The sequence below is a fragment of the Delphinus delphis genome, chromosome 1 (genome assembly GCF_949987515.2).
Source record: "Delphinus delphis chromosome 1, mDelDel1.2, whole genome shotgun sequence".
NCBI classification, from domain to species: domain Eukaryota; kingdom Metazoa; phylum Chordata; class Mammalia; order Artiodactyla; family Delphinidae; genus Delphinus; species Delphinus delphis.
The window spans coordinates 834,871-852,213 of record NC_082683.1 but is presented as its reverse complement, the minus strand read 5'-3'; the positions used below and the strand labels follow the sequence as shown (position 1 = coordinate 852,213).

General features: G+C 55.1%; 1 protein-coding gene across 1 annotated transcript in view; it reads left to right on the top strand.

Annotated features, from left to right (window-relative positions):
* The window catches only part of CFAP74 (cilia and flagella associated protein 74), a 58,038-nt gene that overhangs the window by 36,474 nt on the left and 4,221 nt on the right, over nucleotides 1-17,343 (top strand). Inside the window, 8 exon segments of the mRNA XM_060012071.1 lie at nucleotides 4,978-5,099; nucleotides 7,366-7,494; nucleotides 7,709-7,796; nucleotides 8,260-8,433; nucleotides 9,120-9,253; nucleotides 14,573-14,849; nucleotides 15,901-16,003; nucleotides 16,811-16,949. Of these exon segments, the coding sequence (XP_059868054.1) occupies nucleotides 4,978-5,099; nucleotides 7,366-7,494; nucleotides 7,709-7,796; nucleotides 8,260-8,433; nucleotides 9,120-9,253; nucleotides 14,573-14,849; nucleotides 15,901-16,003; nucleotides 16,811-16,949 (1,166 nt within the window).

The following is a 17,343-nucleotide window of genomic DNA, read 5'->3' as shown; positions in this document are numbered from 1 at the left end:
TTTGATTTGGATTTCCCTGATGGTTGTCAATGCTGAGGATCTTTTTATGTGCCTGTTGACCATGTGCATGTCCTCTTTGGAAACATGTCTATTCAGGTCTTCTACTCATTTTTTTAAACTTGTTTATTTTTTATTTTTTTGGCCATGCCACACAGCATGCGGGATCTTAGTTCCCTGACCAGGGATCAAACCCGGGCTCCCTGCAGTGGAAGCGTGGATTCCTAACCACTGGAGCACCAGGGAATTCCCTTCTGCTCATTTTTTAATTAGGTCGTTTGTTTTTTGATATTGGGTTGTATGAGCTGTTATATATATTTTGGATATTAATCCCTTATCATTCATATCATTTGCAAATATTTTCTCCCATTCAGTAGGTTGTCTTTTCAATTTTGTCAGTGGTTTCTTTCGCTGCACAAAAGCTTTTATGTTTAATTAGGTCCCATTTGTTTATTTTTGCTTTTGTTTCCTTTGCCTTGGGAGACAGATCCAAAAAAATACTGCTACAATTTATGTCACAGAGTGTCCTGCCTACACTTTCTTCTAAGAGCTTTATAGCTTCCGGTCTTACATTTAGGTCTTCAATACATTTTGAGTGTATTTTTGTGTATGGTGTTAGAGAATGTTCTAATTTCATTCTTTTACATGTAACTGTCCAGTTTTCCCAGCACCACTTGTTGAAGAGATTGTCTTTTCTCCATTGTATGTTCTTTCATCCTTTGTCATAGATTAGGTAACCATAAGTGCATGGGTTTATCTCTGGGCTCTCTTTCCTGTTTCATTGATCTATGTGTCTGTTTTTGTGCCAGTACCATGCAGTTTTGATGCTTGTAGCTTTGCAGTATAGTCTGGAGTTCAGGGAGGATGATTCCCCCAGCTTTGTTCTTCTTTGTCAAGATGCTTTGGCTTCCCTCCATTTTCCTTCCACACATCTATCTTCCCTTATGACCCGATCTTTGACAAGTTCTCCTTACACTTTTTTTTTTTTAACATCTTTATTGGAGTATAACTGCTTTACAATGGTGTGTTAGTTTCTGCTTCATAACAAAGTGAATCAGCTATACATACACATATATCCCCATATCTCCTCCCTCTTGTGTCTCCCTCCCACCCTCCCTATCCCACCCCTCTAGGTAGTCACAAAGCACCGAGCTGATCTCCCTGTGCTATGCAGCTGCTTCCCACTAGCTATCTATTTTACATTTGGTAGTGTATATATGTCCATGCAACTCTCTCACTTCGTCCTAGCTTACCCTTCCCCCTCCCCGTGTCCTCAAGTCCATTCTCTAAGTCTGCGTCTTTATTCCTGTCCTGCCCCTAGGTTCTTCAGATCCATTTCTTTCCTTTTTTTTTTTTAGATTCCATAAATATGTGTTAGCATACGATATTTGTTTTTCTCTTTCTGACTTAATTCACTCTGTATGACAGTCTCTAGGTCCATCCACCTCACTACAAATAACTCAGTTTTGTTCCTTTTTATGGCTGAGTAATATTCCATTGTATACATGTGCCGCATCATCTTTATGCATACATCCGACAATGGACTCTTAGGTTGTTTCCATTTCCTGGCTATTGTTAGTAGAGCTGCAATGAACATCTTGGTACATGGCTCTTTTTGAATTATGGTTTTCTCAGGGTATGTGCCCAGTAGTGGGATTGCTGGGTCGTATGGTAGTTCTCTTTGTAGTTTTTTAAGGAACCTCCATACTGTTCTCCATAGTGGCTGTACCAATTCCCATTCCCACCAGCCGTGCGAGAGGGCTCCTTACACTTCTAACAGAGGGCTCTGTTCAGCTGCTTTATTGTTTCACGCATGAGGGTTTATCGTCGTTTTCTTATCGTGAATTGTGCCTTTCACCAGAACCAAACATCCCCCTTCATCCTGCTGCTCCTGGCACCTCTATTTCCAGCTGATCCCACAATAACGACAGGGCCACTCCTGCTTTCCTCTGCTTCACCTTCTCCTCATATCCCTTTGTCCTCCCCCCGGCCCCGGCCGCTATTTATCCTTTTTTAATGACTTCATGTGTCTTTTAAGGAGCCAGGTTTTGTCTGTGGACCCAGACTAATGTTGTCTGCCTTTAGGGGGAGAATCCAGTGCATTTGCAGCATAATATTGACACACTTTGTTTTACTACTTCCATTAGATTTGTCTACTATTCATTTTATCATACTGTTTCCTCACTTTCAGTTTTCTTGTTTTCATTGGTTTGATCAAGTTGCTACTTATTCCTTTTTTCCCTGTTATTTGGAAATTCTACTTTCATTCAATGAACGGTCCCCTCCCCTTTCCCAGCCCTTAAATCCCACATGACTTTCTATTTCTTTTTTATAATTTTTTTTTTTTTTTTTGGCTGCATTGGGTCTTTTGCGGGCTTTCTCTAGTTGTGGCGAGCGGAGGCTACTCTTTGTTGCGGTGCGTGGGCTTCTCATTGCAGTGGCTTCTCTTGTTGTGGAGCACGGGCTCTAGGCGTGCAGGCTTCAGCAGTTGTGGCACACAGGCTCAGTAACTGTGGCTCACGGGCTCTAGAGTGCAGGCTCAGTAGTTGTGGCACACGGGCTTAGTTGATCCATGGCATGTGGGATCTTCCCAGACCAGGACTCAAACCCATGTCCCCTGCAGGCAGGCAAATTCTTAACCCCTGTGCCACCAGGGAAGCCCTGACTTTCTATTTTTTAAGTGCAAGAGGACCATCCTCCAAGACGGATAGTTCACTCCACCACCACTTCCTTATGGCCAAAATAAGACACGATTTTGGGTCCCTTTTATTTATCCTCTTTCTTGGCCCTCGATGTCTCGGTTTCACTTAACTGTCATTAGAATTATTAGCATCTCCTCCGACTCTGCCCCCACTGCCTCAGGAGTTCTGACCCAACTCCGTGGTCCACGATTCCAGGCAGGTGGCCATGTCCAGGTGTGACCGTTTGATGATTCTGTGCTCACCACACTCTCCTCTCCTCTCGCCATCAGGAGTCTCTGCTCTGGTGTGTTTTCCATATAGGAATGAGTCTGTCAGGGGCCAGGGATTTGAGACACAGTATTCATTTATTTGTAACGGAAACCCCAAGGAATAGGCCATACCCTACAATACCCCACAATGTACCATAATACTCACACTGTTCCCACATGTCCACAGTAACCATGGAGTCCCACAGTTCCCCGCGGTAGCCCCATAGGTCCCCACAGAGCCCCTGCTGTGGTGTCAGGAAGGAACAGGGACCAGACCTGGGTAACTGAGCACTTGGAGAGGATGGCCTGGCTGGGGCTGTGACCTCGGGTCAAGGACGCTCCAGCCCACGGGGGCCCTGCCAGGCGAGCCGGGGCAGTGAACGCCCTGACCACTCTCCTATACCCCACCTCCTCACCCGGGTGTGGTACACACGCAGCCCCTGGGGTGGCTCCCGGCCTCCAGGGGTGAACGGGGTCTGGATTCCCATCCTGCCCGCCTGCTTTCCTGAGGTGGGTCCCTCGTGACATGTGCTGGGTTCTGCCGGCCTGTGGACCCCTCCCTTCCAGGGGTGTGAGGACGCTGCCCACTGTCTCCGCGTGAGGATGGTCCCAGCGCAGGCTGGCCTTTCGTTTCCGTGTCTGTGCCTTTCTTACCCTCCCTGGCTGGCTCCTCCGTAGACGGGGCCTTCCTGTGCCGACCACCCCGTCTGCTTCACGGACGCCTGTCCCCCGGCCTTGTGTGTCACGTGTCACCGCACGTGTCCGCCTGCTCGCCTGGCCCTGATTCAGGTGCCGGCGGGACCAGTGTCTTTGTGACCTGCCTGGCCGTGAGGTCAGGACGCTGCTCCGGGCCTCAGCGCCTCTCGGCAGCAGCCCCCCCGCCCCCCTCGGTGGACCACCGTTCACCTGCTGTCACCACTGCCTTTGAGTGGGGTGGCCGTGCTTCTCCTCAGACCCCCTCCTGACTCTCCCGGCTGCTCCGTCTCTCTGGCCTCTCCCGGCTGCTCCGTCTCTCTGGCCTCTCCCGGCTGCTCCGTCTCTCTGGCCTCTCCCGGCTGCCCCGTCTCTCTGGCCGCGCTTTCCTTTTATTCCGTCCATCTTGTCTCTGGCCCTGGAGGTGGGTTGTATGTTTCAGTGACCCTGTGGCCTCGGATCTGGCGCTGGTGTGTTCTAAGGTCACAGTCCTGCAGGTGGTAGAAAGGGAAGCCCTCCACCCAGTTGTGTGGGCTGGTGGTCACTGTTCCTGCCTGAGGGGGGCTGCTGTGCACAGGCTCTCTCTGCAGGACATCCTGGTCTGACCGCAGGAAGCCGACGCCAGGGTCCGAGGTGGGGAGAAGCACGTGCCTACTGGGCCCTTCGCGAGCCCTGAGCTTCCGTTTGTATCAGCTGCGTGTACTGCCTGTGTGATGATGAGTCTGCAGTAAAACGGCTGTTGGTTTTTTCGATAAATTTATTTGTTTTTTTATTTTTGGCCGTATTTTTGGGTCTTCGTTGCTGCACACGGCTTCCTCTAGTTGCGGCGAGCGGGAGCTACTCTTCGTTGCAGTGCGCGGGCTCTAGGCGTGAGGGCTTCAGTAGTTGTGGCTCGCGGACCCTAGAGCACAGGCTCAGTAGTTGGGGCGCACGGGCTTAGTTGCTCCGCGGCATGTGGGATCTTCCCGGACCAGGGCTCGAACCCATGTCCCCGGCATTGGCAGGCGGACTCTTAACCACTGCACCACCAGGGAAGTCCAGGTTTTTTTAAACAGCTAAAAATGTTGATATTTGTGAAGCTGCGTGGTGGGTACGTGACAATCCATCGTACCATTCTATCTTTTTATGTTTAAAAAATTTGAAAATAAGAAGGATTGTTTAAATTATATGATGTAAAAAGTGCCATGATCCCCAAAACATGGCCAGTTTGAGTATTAACCTTCCAGTTTTTGTAAGAGTCACAAAACACTGCCGCTGAGCTCTGCGTTAGTACTCACGGTCACCGCCTGCTCTGCTGATGGAAATACGTGTTGTCGGATTTTCATGTTCAAATTCAGTTATGTTTCAAAGTCGTCGGTGTTGCTATCGACGTGCCAGTCTGGGTGGCAAAGCCCAACGTAGACCTGAAGATCTGCATGTACGACCGGCTGTATCAGGACTCCATCCTCGTCCACACACGGTGAGCCCTCGGCGGGGGTGAGGTCACGGTCCTCGGGGTGGGGGTCACCTGGGGTTACCCCAAGGGCCCACTGGAATCCCAGGGCTGTCACAGGAGGGAGGCTGGAGGGCCAGAGTCAGACAGAGGTTGGCAGATGCTAGGCTGCTGGCCTTGAAGATGGGACAGGGGCCACGAGCCAAGGGACACGGTGCCTCCAGAAGCTGGAAAAGCCAGGAAACGGTTCCCCACGGAGCCTCCCAGGGGACCAGCCCTGCCCGCGGCTGGGCCTCCGCCCCGGGAGACTGTGTCCGGTCCTGACCTCCAGAACCGCGAGAGTAAGGCAGCGTTGCCACCCCTGCGTCTCTGGGGAGCTCGCCCCCAACACGGCCGGGCCAGGCCCCTCTCGGACACAGACAGGGAAGGAGGCGTGTCCTCTGAAGGACCATGGACGGAGCCCCGAGACAAGAAGCATGTTTCATTCGCAGTGTTTTGCAAGGGCGTCCGGACACCACAGTTGTCATTTCTTTTTTACGCTCTTTTTAATTTTTAGTGAAATTCAATTACATGGAGAAAAGCAGGCAAATTCTACAGTTAGAGCTTAATGGGTTTTCATTAACCAAACACACCTGCGTACCTGGCAGGCTGCTGACACACGGGGCCCCGCTTCCAGCCTGGGGGCGGGGGGGGGGGGGCGATGGGCGGCCTGGGTGGAAACGGACTGGCACGTGCGCCAGCCGCTGGGTCCCTGGGCCTCAGCACTGCAAACGTCAGGGGGCCTGTTCTCACCGGGGAGCTGGGAACTCGGGACAGGACTCAGGTGGATTTGTTCAGGAAACTAGGTTTTGCAGGGCTCTGGCCAGTTTACCTCGGGACACAGAGCGTGTCCACTCCCGGGCAGGGTGGTGACGGGGAGCTGGCAGGGGGGAGTTGTGCTTTCTCAGCCCCTCCCCAAGGCACAGGCTCGACGGCGTACATTTGTTGAGTGATTTTATTATATTTTTTTTAAGATTTTTTTTGACGTGGACCATCTTTAAAGTCTTTATTGAATTTGTTACAATATTGCTTCTGTTTAATGTTTTGGTTTTTTGGCTGCGAGGCACGTGGGATCCTAGCTCCCCGACCAGGGATCAAACCCTCACCCCTTGTGCTGGAAGGCAAAGTCTTAACCACTGGACCACCAGGGAAGTCCCTGTTGAGTGATTCTAGAATTCAGCATTACTCACTTGTTTAATTTACCGGGATTACGGACACAGGTGTAGCAAAGGAGCTCGTTCGCAATGACCCTGGTCACATGAACAGCTGCTCAAGGAGGAGCCCAGCCAGCACGGGAACCTGGGCGGGGCTGCTGCCTGCCGAGGGCGGGAGGGCCAGTCTGGGCACATTCCGTGGCAGGGGACACCCAGTGCTGGGTGACACTGGGGCCAGAGGTCACTGAAGGGAGGGGCTTGGTGACACTGGGGGTCAGAGGTCAAAAGGGCCCCCTTTTACTCCTCCTCGGCCAGGAGCACCCAGGAGCCCGTGGATCTCCCAGGGGTCTCTGTCTGGCTGCGGGCTCTCCTTGTAGAGGGGCTCAGCCCTCAGGGTGAGGCCCCAGCAGCCACGAGGCAGGCAACAATCACCCCAGGCAGTTAAGGAGGGGCTGGAAGGCCTGGGAGGCTCTGGACCACGGCCCAGGGTTCCCGGGCAGCCCAGGAAGGCCTGGGGCAGCTTGACCATCACCTTTCTTCCTGGAGACTGGACAGGAGGGGAGGGGCAGCGCACCGATGGGGGCTGTGGCCTGGGGTGGCTAGGATGGGGCGCCCCACGTGGCTGGTTGGGGGCACATCTGGCTTCTCTGGCTGGCCCTGAGTTGAAAACAGGGACAAAAATTGGGGAAACTGCGGTCACTGGCCAAGGCCTGGCCGTCTGGGGACCTCCCGAGCGTCCTGCAGGGCTCGTGCTGGCACGTGCCCACGCCTGGGCGGGGAGGGCAAGACTCTGGGAGGGCCGGCGCCCACGCCCCAGGTCCCTGCACCCAGCACCTGCCCGGCGAGGGTCTTCCCAGAAAACACTAGGTTTCTGAGAACCGACTGGGCGCCTTTCAGTTGCGATGTTTTTATTTGTAAGGATTCCTCAGCAGATGTCACTTCAGGAAAACCTGCCCTTGGCGAGCAGGGCTCTGAAGACTCCCCGACAGTGGGGGGTGGGGGGCATCTGGGAGGGTGTGCCCTGGGCCCTGGGGGGTGGGTACAGGCCAACCCGCAGGGACCAAACGCGGCGTCGCCCGCCCGGCCCTCGGGCGCTGCAGGTCGAAGACCGCCCTGCGCCTGCACTTCGAGGTGTGCAAGGGGCTGCAGGGCCACCTGGAGCTCCTGCCCAAGACCGCCTGCATCCAGGCCCTGTCGTCCTACTCGGTGCGGCTCAAGTTCCTGCCCAGGTGCGTGGCGTGGCGGGGTCCCTCCGCCCGGTGGGGGGGACTCTAGGTGAGAGCCGGAAGCTGGCTCGACGCCCACGTCGTGGCCCTGTGTTTCTTACCTTTTATGTAATTTTTAGCTCTCGTCTGAATTCAAAACACACTCATAGTTCAGCATTTTGTCGTTTCGCAAATATAAAGAAGAAAAGAACATTCGAGTGCCTCCTGTCTCTTTCAGACGCTCCCTCCCAGAAGATGCCGGGAAGTATTTTGACAAGGAAAGCAGAGTCCTGGAGGCCCCGATGACTATCTGGGTGGCTGACCAGGTCTGTGTGGGGTACTTCTGGGAGCGCGGGCGCCCTTGGGGAGCAGAAGGCACGGGGGAGACGGAGGGAGGGTCTTTGTGGATCGGAGAGAGGCCCCGAGTGCTGCCCAGGGCCGGCAGGGCTGTCCCCAGGGCACCCAAACACACACATGTGTACAGTCCACCCCACACGCAGATCCAGGTGCCCAGGAGTGTGCACATCCTCCGTACACACGCCACATGTGAGCACACAATGCACCGCACACGTAGACGCACAGGTGCACACGTGTGTGCCCATGTGCACTCCTGCACCTGCCCGCCCGTGCTGCCCGTCCCAAGCCAGGGGCCAACAGGGAAGGGGTTGTGTCCCTGAAAGGTGCACCGTCGGCCATCAGCTCACAGCCGGGATGGTGCTGTTCTCATTTTTGGAAACACTTGCGTAAACTGACCTCGGTGACCGGATGCGCTTGCCCTCCGCACTTCAGATCAAACCCGTGGGGTTTACTGTCCACGCCATAGTCACCACCTCGGACCTGGAGCTCAGCCCCTCGGGGGTGGACTTCGGCTACTGCACCATCTACGAGGCCATCAGGACCCAAGTCAGCCTCTGCAACCACTCCCTCCTGCCCCAGGAGTTTGGGTTCGTCAGGCTCCCCAAGGTGCCTCGTGTGGTCAGAGCGGGAGGTTTGGGGCATGGGCTGCTGCCCAGGGTCCAGGCGCCTGATCCACTCCCGGACTCCACACTCACCTCCAGGCACCTCGGCCGGGGCGTCTCTCTGGCCGTCCCTCTCCTCATGCCCGCGGCCCCATCCCCACCTCACGCTGCCTCTCTTGCCCTCTGTCCGCCCGCTGCACCCTCAGGATCCAGAGTCCTCTCCCCACCCTTCCTTCCAGGACTCTTGACGGCCTGGCCCTGCAGGGCGGCCAAGACGAGGCCCAGGCCTGGCTGTCCTCACTCCTCCAGGGCCCCCGCTGCCCGCTCACATATATGCGGACACAGTCACACACACAGACACACACACACACGTGCTCACGTGCCTGCAGACGCACACTCGCACATACACTCACATACACACAAGTGCTCACATGCAGGCAGACACACACAGACATGCACGCACACCACCCTCTCACACACACTCATCTGCACACATGATCACATACGCAGGGGCTCACACCCATGTAGCGCACTTACATGCATCTTACATGCATGTAGCCACACACACGTCCACACTCGCTCACACACTGCCGCGCCCCGGCCACACGCATGTCCGTGCCGGCTCCCTGCAGCCCTCCCCAGCAGGTCACTGAGTTTTCGCTTTGGCATCCATGGTCTTCCGTTTGCCAGTTTGTGGACATCCAGCCCAATGATGGGTTCGGGACAATCCTGCCGCTGGAAACTCTGCAACTCGACGTAATCTTTCAGCCCACCAAGGCCAAAGAGTACAACTTCGAGCTCGTCTGCAAGTCAGAGATTAACCGGTAAGCTTGGCAGGAGGGGGGCGCATGGAGGGCCCTGGCAGCCAGCTTGGGAGGAGCCGCCCCTGGCCGTCCAGGCTGACCACAGGGCTGGGCAACAGTGCCGGCCTCAGGAAGCTTAGACCCAGGTCCGTACGCTTGGGATCCAGGCTGCCTTGCAGGCGTGTGTGCTATGCACATGTGTGAGTGCACCTGTGGGCGTGTGTGAGTGTGCAGAGCATCCCCTGGGCACGAGCCCCGCTTGCCCTCATGCACCGTGTGATGGCCCAGTCGCTGGACCTCCCTGGCCTCCGTGTCTACGCTGAGAACTGGGGCTAAGAAGGTGCTGGGGAGGGAGAAGTGGACTGGACGTGGAGGGGGTCTGGCACAAGGGCCGGCTCTCGCTACTTGGGATCGTCAGCCTCTGGTCTGGAATGTGGTGGGCATCCCGCCCCCGTGGAACCAGCCCTCCTGCCCCTCTCCTTCCCTTCCTCTCCAGTCCCCACCCACAATCCAGCCCGAGCTGCTGTCTGGTCCTGGCTGGGGGCCTGGGCAGCCCTGGGTAAGGTCGGGCTGATGCCCTCCTCCAGCCGGGCATGTGGCCATGGCGGGACAGGCGGGCCCAGGATCTGACACACCTGAGGGAAAGCAGGAAGGGGTTCACGGTCGTGATCTTTGGGAGCAGAGTGCAGTTAGAACCCGTGGAGGAAACCAGGCACCAGACTCTGCCACCCTGCTGCGTCCCACTGCCCGCCCCTCCCCTCGGACTTAGTGACCCGTCCGTGGGCTGGGACCCTTCTGGGCTTGTTCACAACGCTCTCAGCCTCTGGAAAACAAACCCCAGGAAAAGAGGGGATTGTGAGATAACCTCAGTGCTCAGGACCTATGGTAGAAGCTCCGTAGATGTTTGCTGATTGAATGTGCGTTTAGTGTTTCTTCAAGAACTATCTACGTATAAATTGAAACTGCCAAACTCAGCCAGGAGCCGTCTTGGGGAGGATAGGAAAGCTCGAACTGTGAGACCTCAGGGGTTAAAGCAGGGCGTGCGGAGCCCAGAGGAGATAGATAAATAAATAAATAAATATTTAGGCAATTTTTTATTTTTTTTTTTGCGGTACGCGGGCCTCTCACTGCTGTGGGCTCTCCCGTTGCGGAGCACAGGCTCCGGACGCGCAGGCTCAGCGGCCATGGCTCACGGGCCCAGCCGCTCCGCGGCATGTGGGCTCTTCCCGGACCGGGGCACGAACCCGTGTCCCCTGCATCGGCAGGCAGACTCTCAACCACTGCGCCACCAGGGAAGCCCCCCCCCCAAATTTTTTTAAACATGACAGAAAAGGAAAGAAAAATGGGCAATAAATAAATAAATATTTTTTTTCTTTCTTTTTTTTTTTCCCTAGGAAGGCTTTATTTTTCTGCCAGGCAGAAGGGAAGACACAGCAGGCTAGCGCCTCAAGAACAGTGTCCCCCTTCCTTCGCAAAACAGTCACAGCTGGCATCAGGCAGCCCCCATAATTGGGTCTTTTTGTCTCTGCGTTATTGGCCTGCGACTTCTTTTCTGAAATGCAAATGCTACAAGGGGTGATCTGCTACAAGGGGGTGCAGGATGTAACTCACATAGTGTTTTAGAGTAATAGGTCAGCTTTGTGAAGCACAAATCTAGTTACAGACACTACAGATTAGTGACAGTTAAAAAAAAACAGGGAGTGAAGAACTCTTTCAGGCCAGGTTATGTTTCTTCTCTAGCCTGTTCGCTGTTCCCTTTATTTTCCTTGTTCTCAGGAGAGGGAAAACTTCATTTCTATTTTTGCTGCAAACTAATTCCCCACTGCTAGTTCATTCTCTCCGTATCAATGGAGGAAGGGAAACGGGCGTCGTTCTTGTCTGGCCGAGGACAAAACTTCAGTCTTGCTCCACTTGACAAACACCAGCTGTGCGGCCCAGGGGCCCATCTATCTCCAATTTACAATCCCCCTCCCCCCCGCCGAGAGACATGAACCCCAGGAAATCTTTATTGGGAGGATGAGGGATGACGGCCTGTCTTCTGTAGCTTCTTCAGGCTGGCAAGGGGCTCGTAGACCCTGCTTAGCTGGGGTCACGGAGCTCTCACCCTGTCTAATTAAGGGCCCCAGGGTGACTTCTGCTGTTGTTTTGGCAGGATCTGTTCTGAGAAATGGCTGGAATCTTTGCATCATCATTATCTTGATGTAAACCTATTGTAATCTGATAAGCGTCCTTCCATCCAGTTTGGAGATAGTCCTTTAAATTACGTCTTTTCCAGTATGTACATAATGCCCTGGTTGTAGGTCGTGGGGCATCTGATCAGATCTAGGGGAATTCCTCCCTTTTCAAGTTCCCGAAAATACCTTGCGATTTCTGTACCTGTTAGTGAGGTAGCCTTCCTAATTTACCTGATAAAGCTGCTGGGGACCCAACAGTTTCCAGGCTTGTAGGTGCTGACGGGTGCGTCGCGACTTCCGTACACCCTCTTTCTGGTCCTCCAATATTTAGTGTTTCCTCGGAGTGGAAGTCCAGGCCGGCACGGGCAAGAGAAGAGAAGGTGTCCTTGAGGCAAAAGAAGCCTCCGCAGCCGCTAGGTCAGCCTCTCCCCAGTTCTCCACCGCAGCCTCGGAGTTCCGCAGCCAAGTCAGACACAGCCCTGTGGCAGGGAGTCCGTGGCGATCTGGACTCAGAGATATCCTCCAACCCTCCGCTCTCCTGAAGGAGGCTGGCATGGAGAGAGATTCCCGAGCTTCCGATCAAGCCAAGGGGCCCTGTGGGGCCCAATAAATATATTTTTAAATGCAAAAAATTTTTTTAAGTTTAAAAGCTTCCCAAAATGAAAGAGGCAGATGGCTTCACTGATGAGTTCTTCCAAACATTTAAAGAAAAAATGATGCCAATTTGACACAAATTTTCCAGAGAGAACAGGAGAAGATGGGAAATCTTGCTGCCCTCAGCCCAGTACTGCTGCTGCTGCTGATGGTGATGATGATGATAATGATGATGTTGATGGAGATGGAGGTGGTGATGACGGTGATGTTGATAATGACGACGGTGATTATGATGATGGTGATGATGATGATGGTGGTGACGATGATGATGGTGGTGATGGTAACGATGATGGTGATGATTATGATGGTGATGGTGACAATGATGATGGTGATGATGATGATGGTGGTGATGATGATGGTGATGGTGATGATGATGGTGATGACGATGGTGATGACGGTGATGACGGTGATGGTGTTGATGGTGGTGGTGATGACGGTGATTATGGTGATGGTGATGATGGTGGTGATGGTGATGATGATGGTGGTGATGACGGTGATGATGATGGTGGTGATGACGGTGATGATGATGGTGATGATGATGGTGAGATGGTGGTGATGATGGTGATGATGGTGATGGTGATGGTGATGACGGTGGTGACGGTGGTGATGGTGATGACGGTGGTGATGGTGGTGATGATGGTGATGATGGTGGTGATAACGGTGATGACGGTGATGATGGTGATGATGGTGATGATGGTGGTGGTGGTGATGATGGTGATGACGGTGATGATGGTGATGATGGTGGTGATGATGGTGATGATGATAGTGGTGATGGTGATGATGGTGATGATGATGATGCTGGTGATGGTGATGATGATGATGGTGATGACATTCCAGAGGTCAGGCATACCCCCAGAGCAGGGCTGATTGTACCCTTGGCCTGGCCCCTGTGACGGGCACCAGCTGCCTGTGTGACCAGATAAAAGAAGCTGGAGGCTCGCACGTAGCTAGGCACGGAGGCCAGGCATGTTGCATGTTTGCCTCTGAGGTCAGGAGAACATTCCCCACACGCCGATGGGCTCATCTCACCTCGGTGGTTTTTGAGGGGGAGAGAAACATGTATAGCGTGCACGGAGATAAAAGCATTTTTTCAGCAAACGTGGCCCTGGGTGTCCTGGGTGAACCCGCTGCCTGCAGGTCGCAGCATCTGCCTGGGCCTGGGTGATGGGACCTGATGGTCTTTCCCTGCAGCAAAGTGGAGCAGGACCTGAGAGAGCCACGGGGGGCTCCTCAGAGGGACATCGGAAGACACATGGTCACAAGAATGGAAAGGAAGGGGCTGGAGGGGACTTGGGTGGGCCCCCCACCCCCAGTTCCCAGGTCAACGGAGCAAGGCCACAGGCCGCGTCCCTCACAGTCCCTTGAACCAGCTGGGAAACAGCTCCATCACCTTCCTGAAGTGACTCCAAGCAGCTCTTACTTTTTATATGTAATGATTATCACATTCCATACATTTGTGCTATTTCAACTAATTAACTTGTAACAATAACCTCAATGACATCTCCACCCAGAAGGAATTTTTTTAACATTTAGAGCCTGTGGTCACAGGACACAAAAATATACATTGAAATATTTCAACCTATGAACACATTTTTGTTACGGACAAGTATGACAGGGCCATCGACATCACCTCATAAAGCATTAAAACATATGTAATTAGGATAAAATCCAATGGCAGGAGTGCAATGGAAATAGGAGTTCAAAGCAACATGGACTGTAAATTTTCCACTGGTTAAAATCCCAAATATCTGTTCTTTTTTCTTAAAACCGGATGGTGGCAAGAATCAATTCACGGGGTTTCCCTGGTGGCGCAGTGGTTGGGAATCCGCCTGCCAATGCAGGGGACATGGGTTCGAGCCCTGGTCCTGGAAGATCCCACATGCTGCGGAGTAACTAAGCCCGTGCACCACAACTACTGAGCCTGCTCTAGAGCCCACAAGCCACAACTACTGAAGCCTGCGCACCTAGAGCCCTTGCTCCGCAATAAGAGAAGCCACCACAATGAGAAGCCTGAACACCACAACGAAGAGTAGCTCCCGCTAGCCGAAAGTAGAGAAAGCCGCGTGCAGCAACAAAGACCCAACACAGCCAAAAAAAAAAAAAAAGAATCAATTCACTATGGTATATAGATTCCCATGTTTATATTTAAGGAGTAAGTTATCAGGTTTTTTAAAATATTTATGTATTTGGCTGTGTCGGGTCTTAGTTGCGGCATGCAGGAACTTTAGTTGCAACATGTGGGATCTAGTTCCCTGACCAGGGATCAAACCCAGGCCCCCTGCATTGGGAGCGCAGAGTCTTAACCACTGGACCACCAGGGAAGTCCCCTATCAGTTTTATTTTTTAAATGTCAGTGAATATTTAAGGAAATAAGCCAGAAATCACCTGCTTTGCAAATGTTTAAACTTGTGATTAAATTTTTAACTATCTTATTAAAATGTGCACAGGGGCACAAAGTATTTTCAAAATTTACTAAAATTTTGAGCTGAACTGCCCACGCTGTCACTTCCAGGTGCTTCAAGCTGACGTGCCGGGCTGTGGGTGTCCACCCGCTCCTGGAGCTGTCCCACTACCAGGTCAAGTTTGCGGCCACCTCCTTGTACAACACGTCGGTGGCCACCCTGTACGTCATCAACTCCCGCCTGAGCATGAACCCGCCGACGCCCTTGGTACCCCGCATCGGCTTGGAGGACACATCCCCTGTGGGGCCCACATCTTTCGAGTTCCTGCTGCCCCCAGACTCCCCCATCACCATCTCACCCTCGGTGGGCACCGTGTGGCCAGGAAAGGTGGGTGTGGGCCCCACGGGTGGGCTGGGGCGGGGCCAGCCCAAGGGGCCGGTCTCTACTCTCCCTGGACCGCAGCGATTCAACCAGACAGCAGACGTGGAGATCAACCTGGATTCTTATCAGACCCAAGCAGGCCACGGTGCCCTCCGCCAGCCCAACTTGGCCCCAGAGGCGGGGCACCCACGGGCAGCTGACCCCACGGGCCCCTGGCTGGAGGGAGGGTGTGCAGCCCTTGGATCTCACAGCAGATGGGCACAGAGACCACACAGCGCCTGGTCACCAGGAGCACAGGGTGCCTGCCCACCGGCTGATTGGCGAAAGGTTTCCCCACCACTGCTTTTGCTGATAAAGCAGAAAGAGCCCGGGCCTGGAGGCAGAGACTCCCTGGGGCCATCACAGCCCCTCCGAGCTGAATTCCTTACCTTGACGAGTCAGGGGTGACAGCCACTGTGAGGGGACTCAGTGGGAAGGGGCACATGCAGGCCCTGGACCCTGGCAGTGTCTCAGTGATTATTGAAATGCATTTTAGTAAACTGAGCAAATTCAGCTTAAGTCATGGTTCCCCTCTCCAAGGGGGTTACTGCAGCCGTTACCCACCCTGCTCCCTTGCTGCACTGAGCACGGGGCAGGCCGTGATGAGTGAACCCCCTTTGGGACCCGGGGCTGTCCCAGGGGGTGGACTGCAAGGTGGACGTGCTTCAGAAAGGGGGACAGGTGAGGGTGCAGGGACTCACCCCCAAGTCTCAGTGGCTGAACACAAACGTCCCCTTCTCACTCGTGCCCCGTGGGCAGTGGGATGGTCCATCTCAGGACCGCCCCCCCGCGTGGTGAGAGGGGCTTGGTGATCATGTCTGCAGCCACCCCAACTTCCGGGGGCAAAGGTCAGGAAGGACCTTCCAGAAGGGCTCGTCTAAGCTGAGACCCCAAAGCAGAGATGGGGTATCACCCCAGGATGTCCAAGAGCGTGACCAGGGAATCCTGGCGGTGGCGGCAGCGGGGTGCTGGGGGCACCCACAGGGGCCCCTCTGCCCTCCGGCCTCTCTCCTCACAGAGGTGCCTGGTCCGGGTGGCCTTCCGGCCCGTGCTGACCCGCGAGCTGATCCACCAGGAAGCCTTACAGGCCCTGACCAAAGAAGCTGAGGCCAAATCGGTACATGGGGGGGCAGGGGGGGGAGCCTGGGGCGGGAGACGGGGGTGCTGCCCACTGTGCACCAGGCCGCTGCACAAAGGCTTGGGAACAGGCCCCACCGGCCTTGAGGCTGGGGGGCCGGGGGTCAGGAGCCCTGGGCAGACTTTTCTGCAGCCTCGTGTGTGTGGAACTGTTTCAAGAGGTTAACACTTTTCCTCGGCAAGGCTCCTCCCTCCCCTCTTGAAAGCATCGCTAGGCGAGGTGGAGCCCCAGACGGTGGTCCTGGGAGGGTGGGCCGGGCCCCTGTGCACTGGTTAGCAGGGGGCTTGCCCTTACAATGGAGGGGGAACAGATGAACCTCAAAGGGGCCTGTGCATCCTAGCAAGTTCAGGCCTGGAGAGGCAGCCACCGCCGGGCTCCTGCCAGGAAAGGGCGTCCAACAGAGCTGGGCAGTCACAGCCCAGGGCCTGCCTGCTGCTGCCCCGGGGACGCAGAGACCCCGCGACTCCCCGCGGCCTCTGGGGCCTGATCTTGAGCACCCGTGCTGTCACAGCAAGCGCAGGAGGAGGGGCAGGGCCTGCAGCCCGCTGGCAGGGCAGTGAGGCTGGGGGCAGGGCACAGGGAGCAGGACCCCCAGTTCGGCCAGCCCTCCGCCCTGCCCCACCCCGGGCCTCGGTCTCCCCGATGGTAAAGACAGACACTGGGGTCTCCGCACCTGCCGACGGTGTCCCCCAGGGAGCCGCTTGGAGTTTGGGCCCCTGGGCTCCTGCCCTGGGCGGTCTGCCGGGAGCAGAGTCCCCGGCGCAGCCCCACAATTGGCCTCCCACCTCACGCTCCCAAAAGGACACGGCCACCCAGAGGAAGGACCAGCAGAGACAGTCCTCCATACTGCGGCTGCAGAACCGAGACCGGCTGTCCCAGGCCTCTGCCTCCCAGCCCCTGGAGCTGCAGAAAGAGGACCTCACGTCCAGGTGGGCCCGAGAGAAGGCTGCCCCCCACAGAGACTTCCTCTACCTGGAGCAGAGCTGTTTGGAACCTTGTGGCTGGAAGGCCAGGGTGGGGCTGGCTTCAGATACAGCTGGAACCAAGAGTCCCCTCAGGCTCTGCCTTCCTGGGCACCTGCTCACCTCCCTCCCCTGGGGCCCTAGGGCCCAGGGTCCCTGTGAACAGCATCAGGCCAGCGGCTGGGGAGATGCTGAGCCCCTGACTCCCATGTTCCCAGCTCAGCAGCCCCAGCCTCCCCAGAGAACTGCAATGGGCTTGAGCCACTCGCCAGCCCTGGACCCTTGCCTGTGGCTCCAGGAACATGGCGTTCTGCTTAGGTGCCTGACCAGACCCCGGGGGAGCGGGGAGGCCGCCACAGCA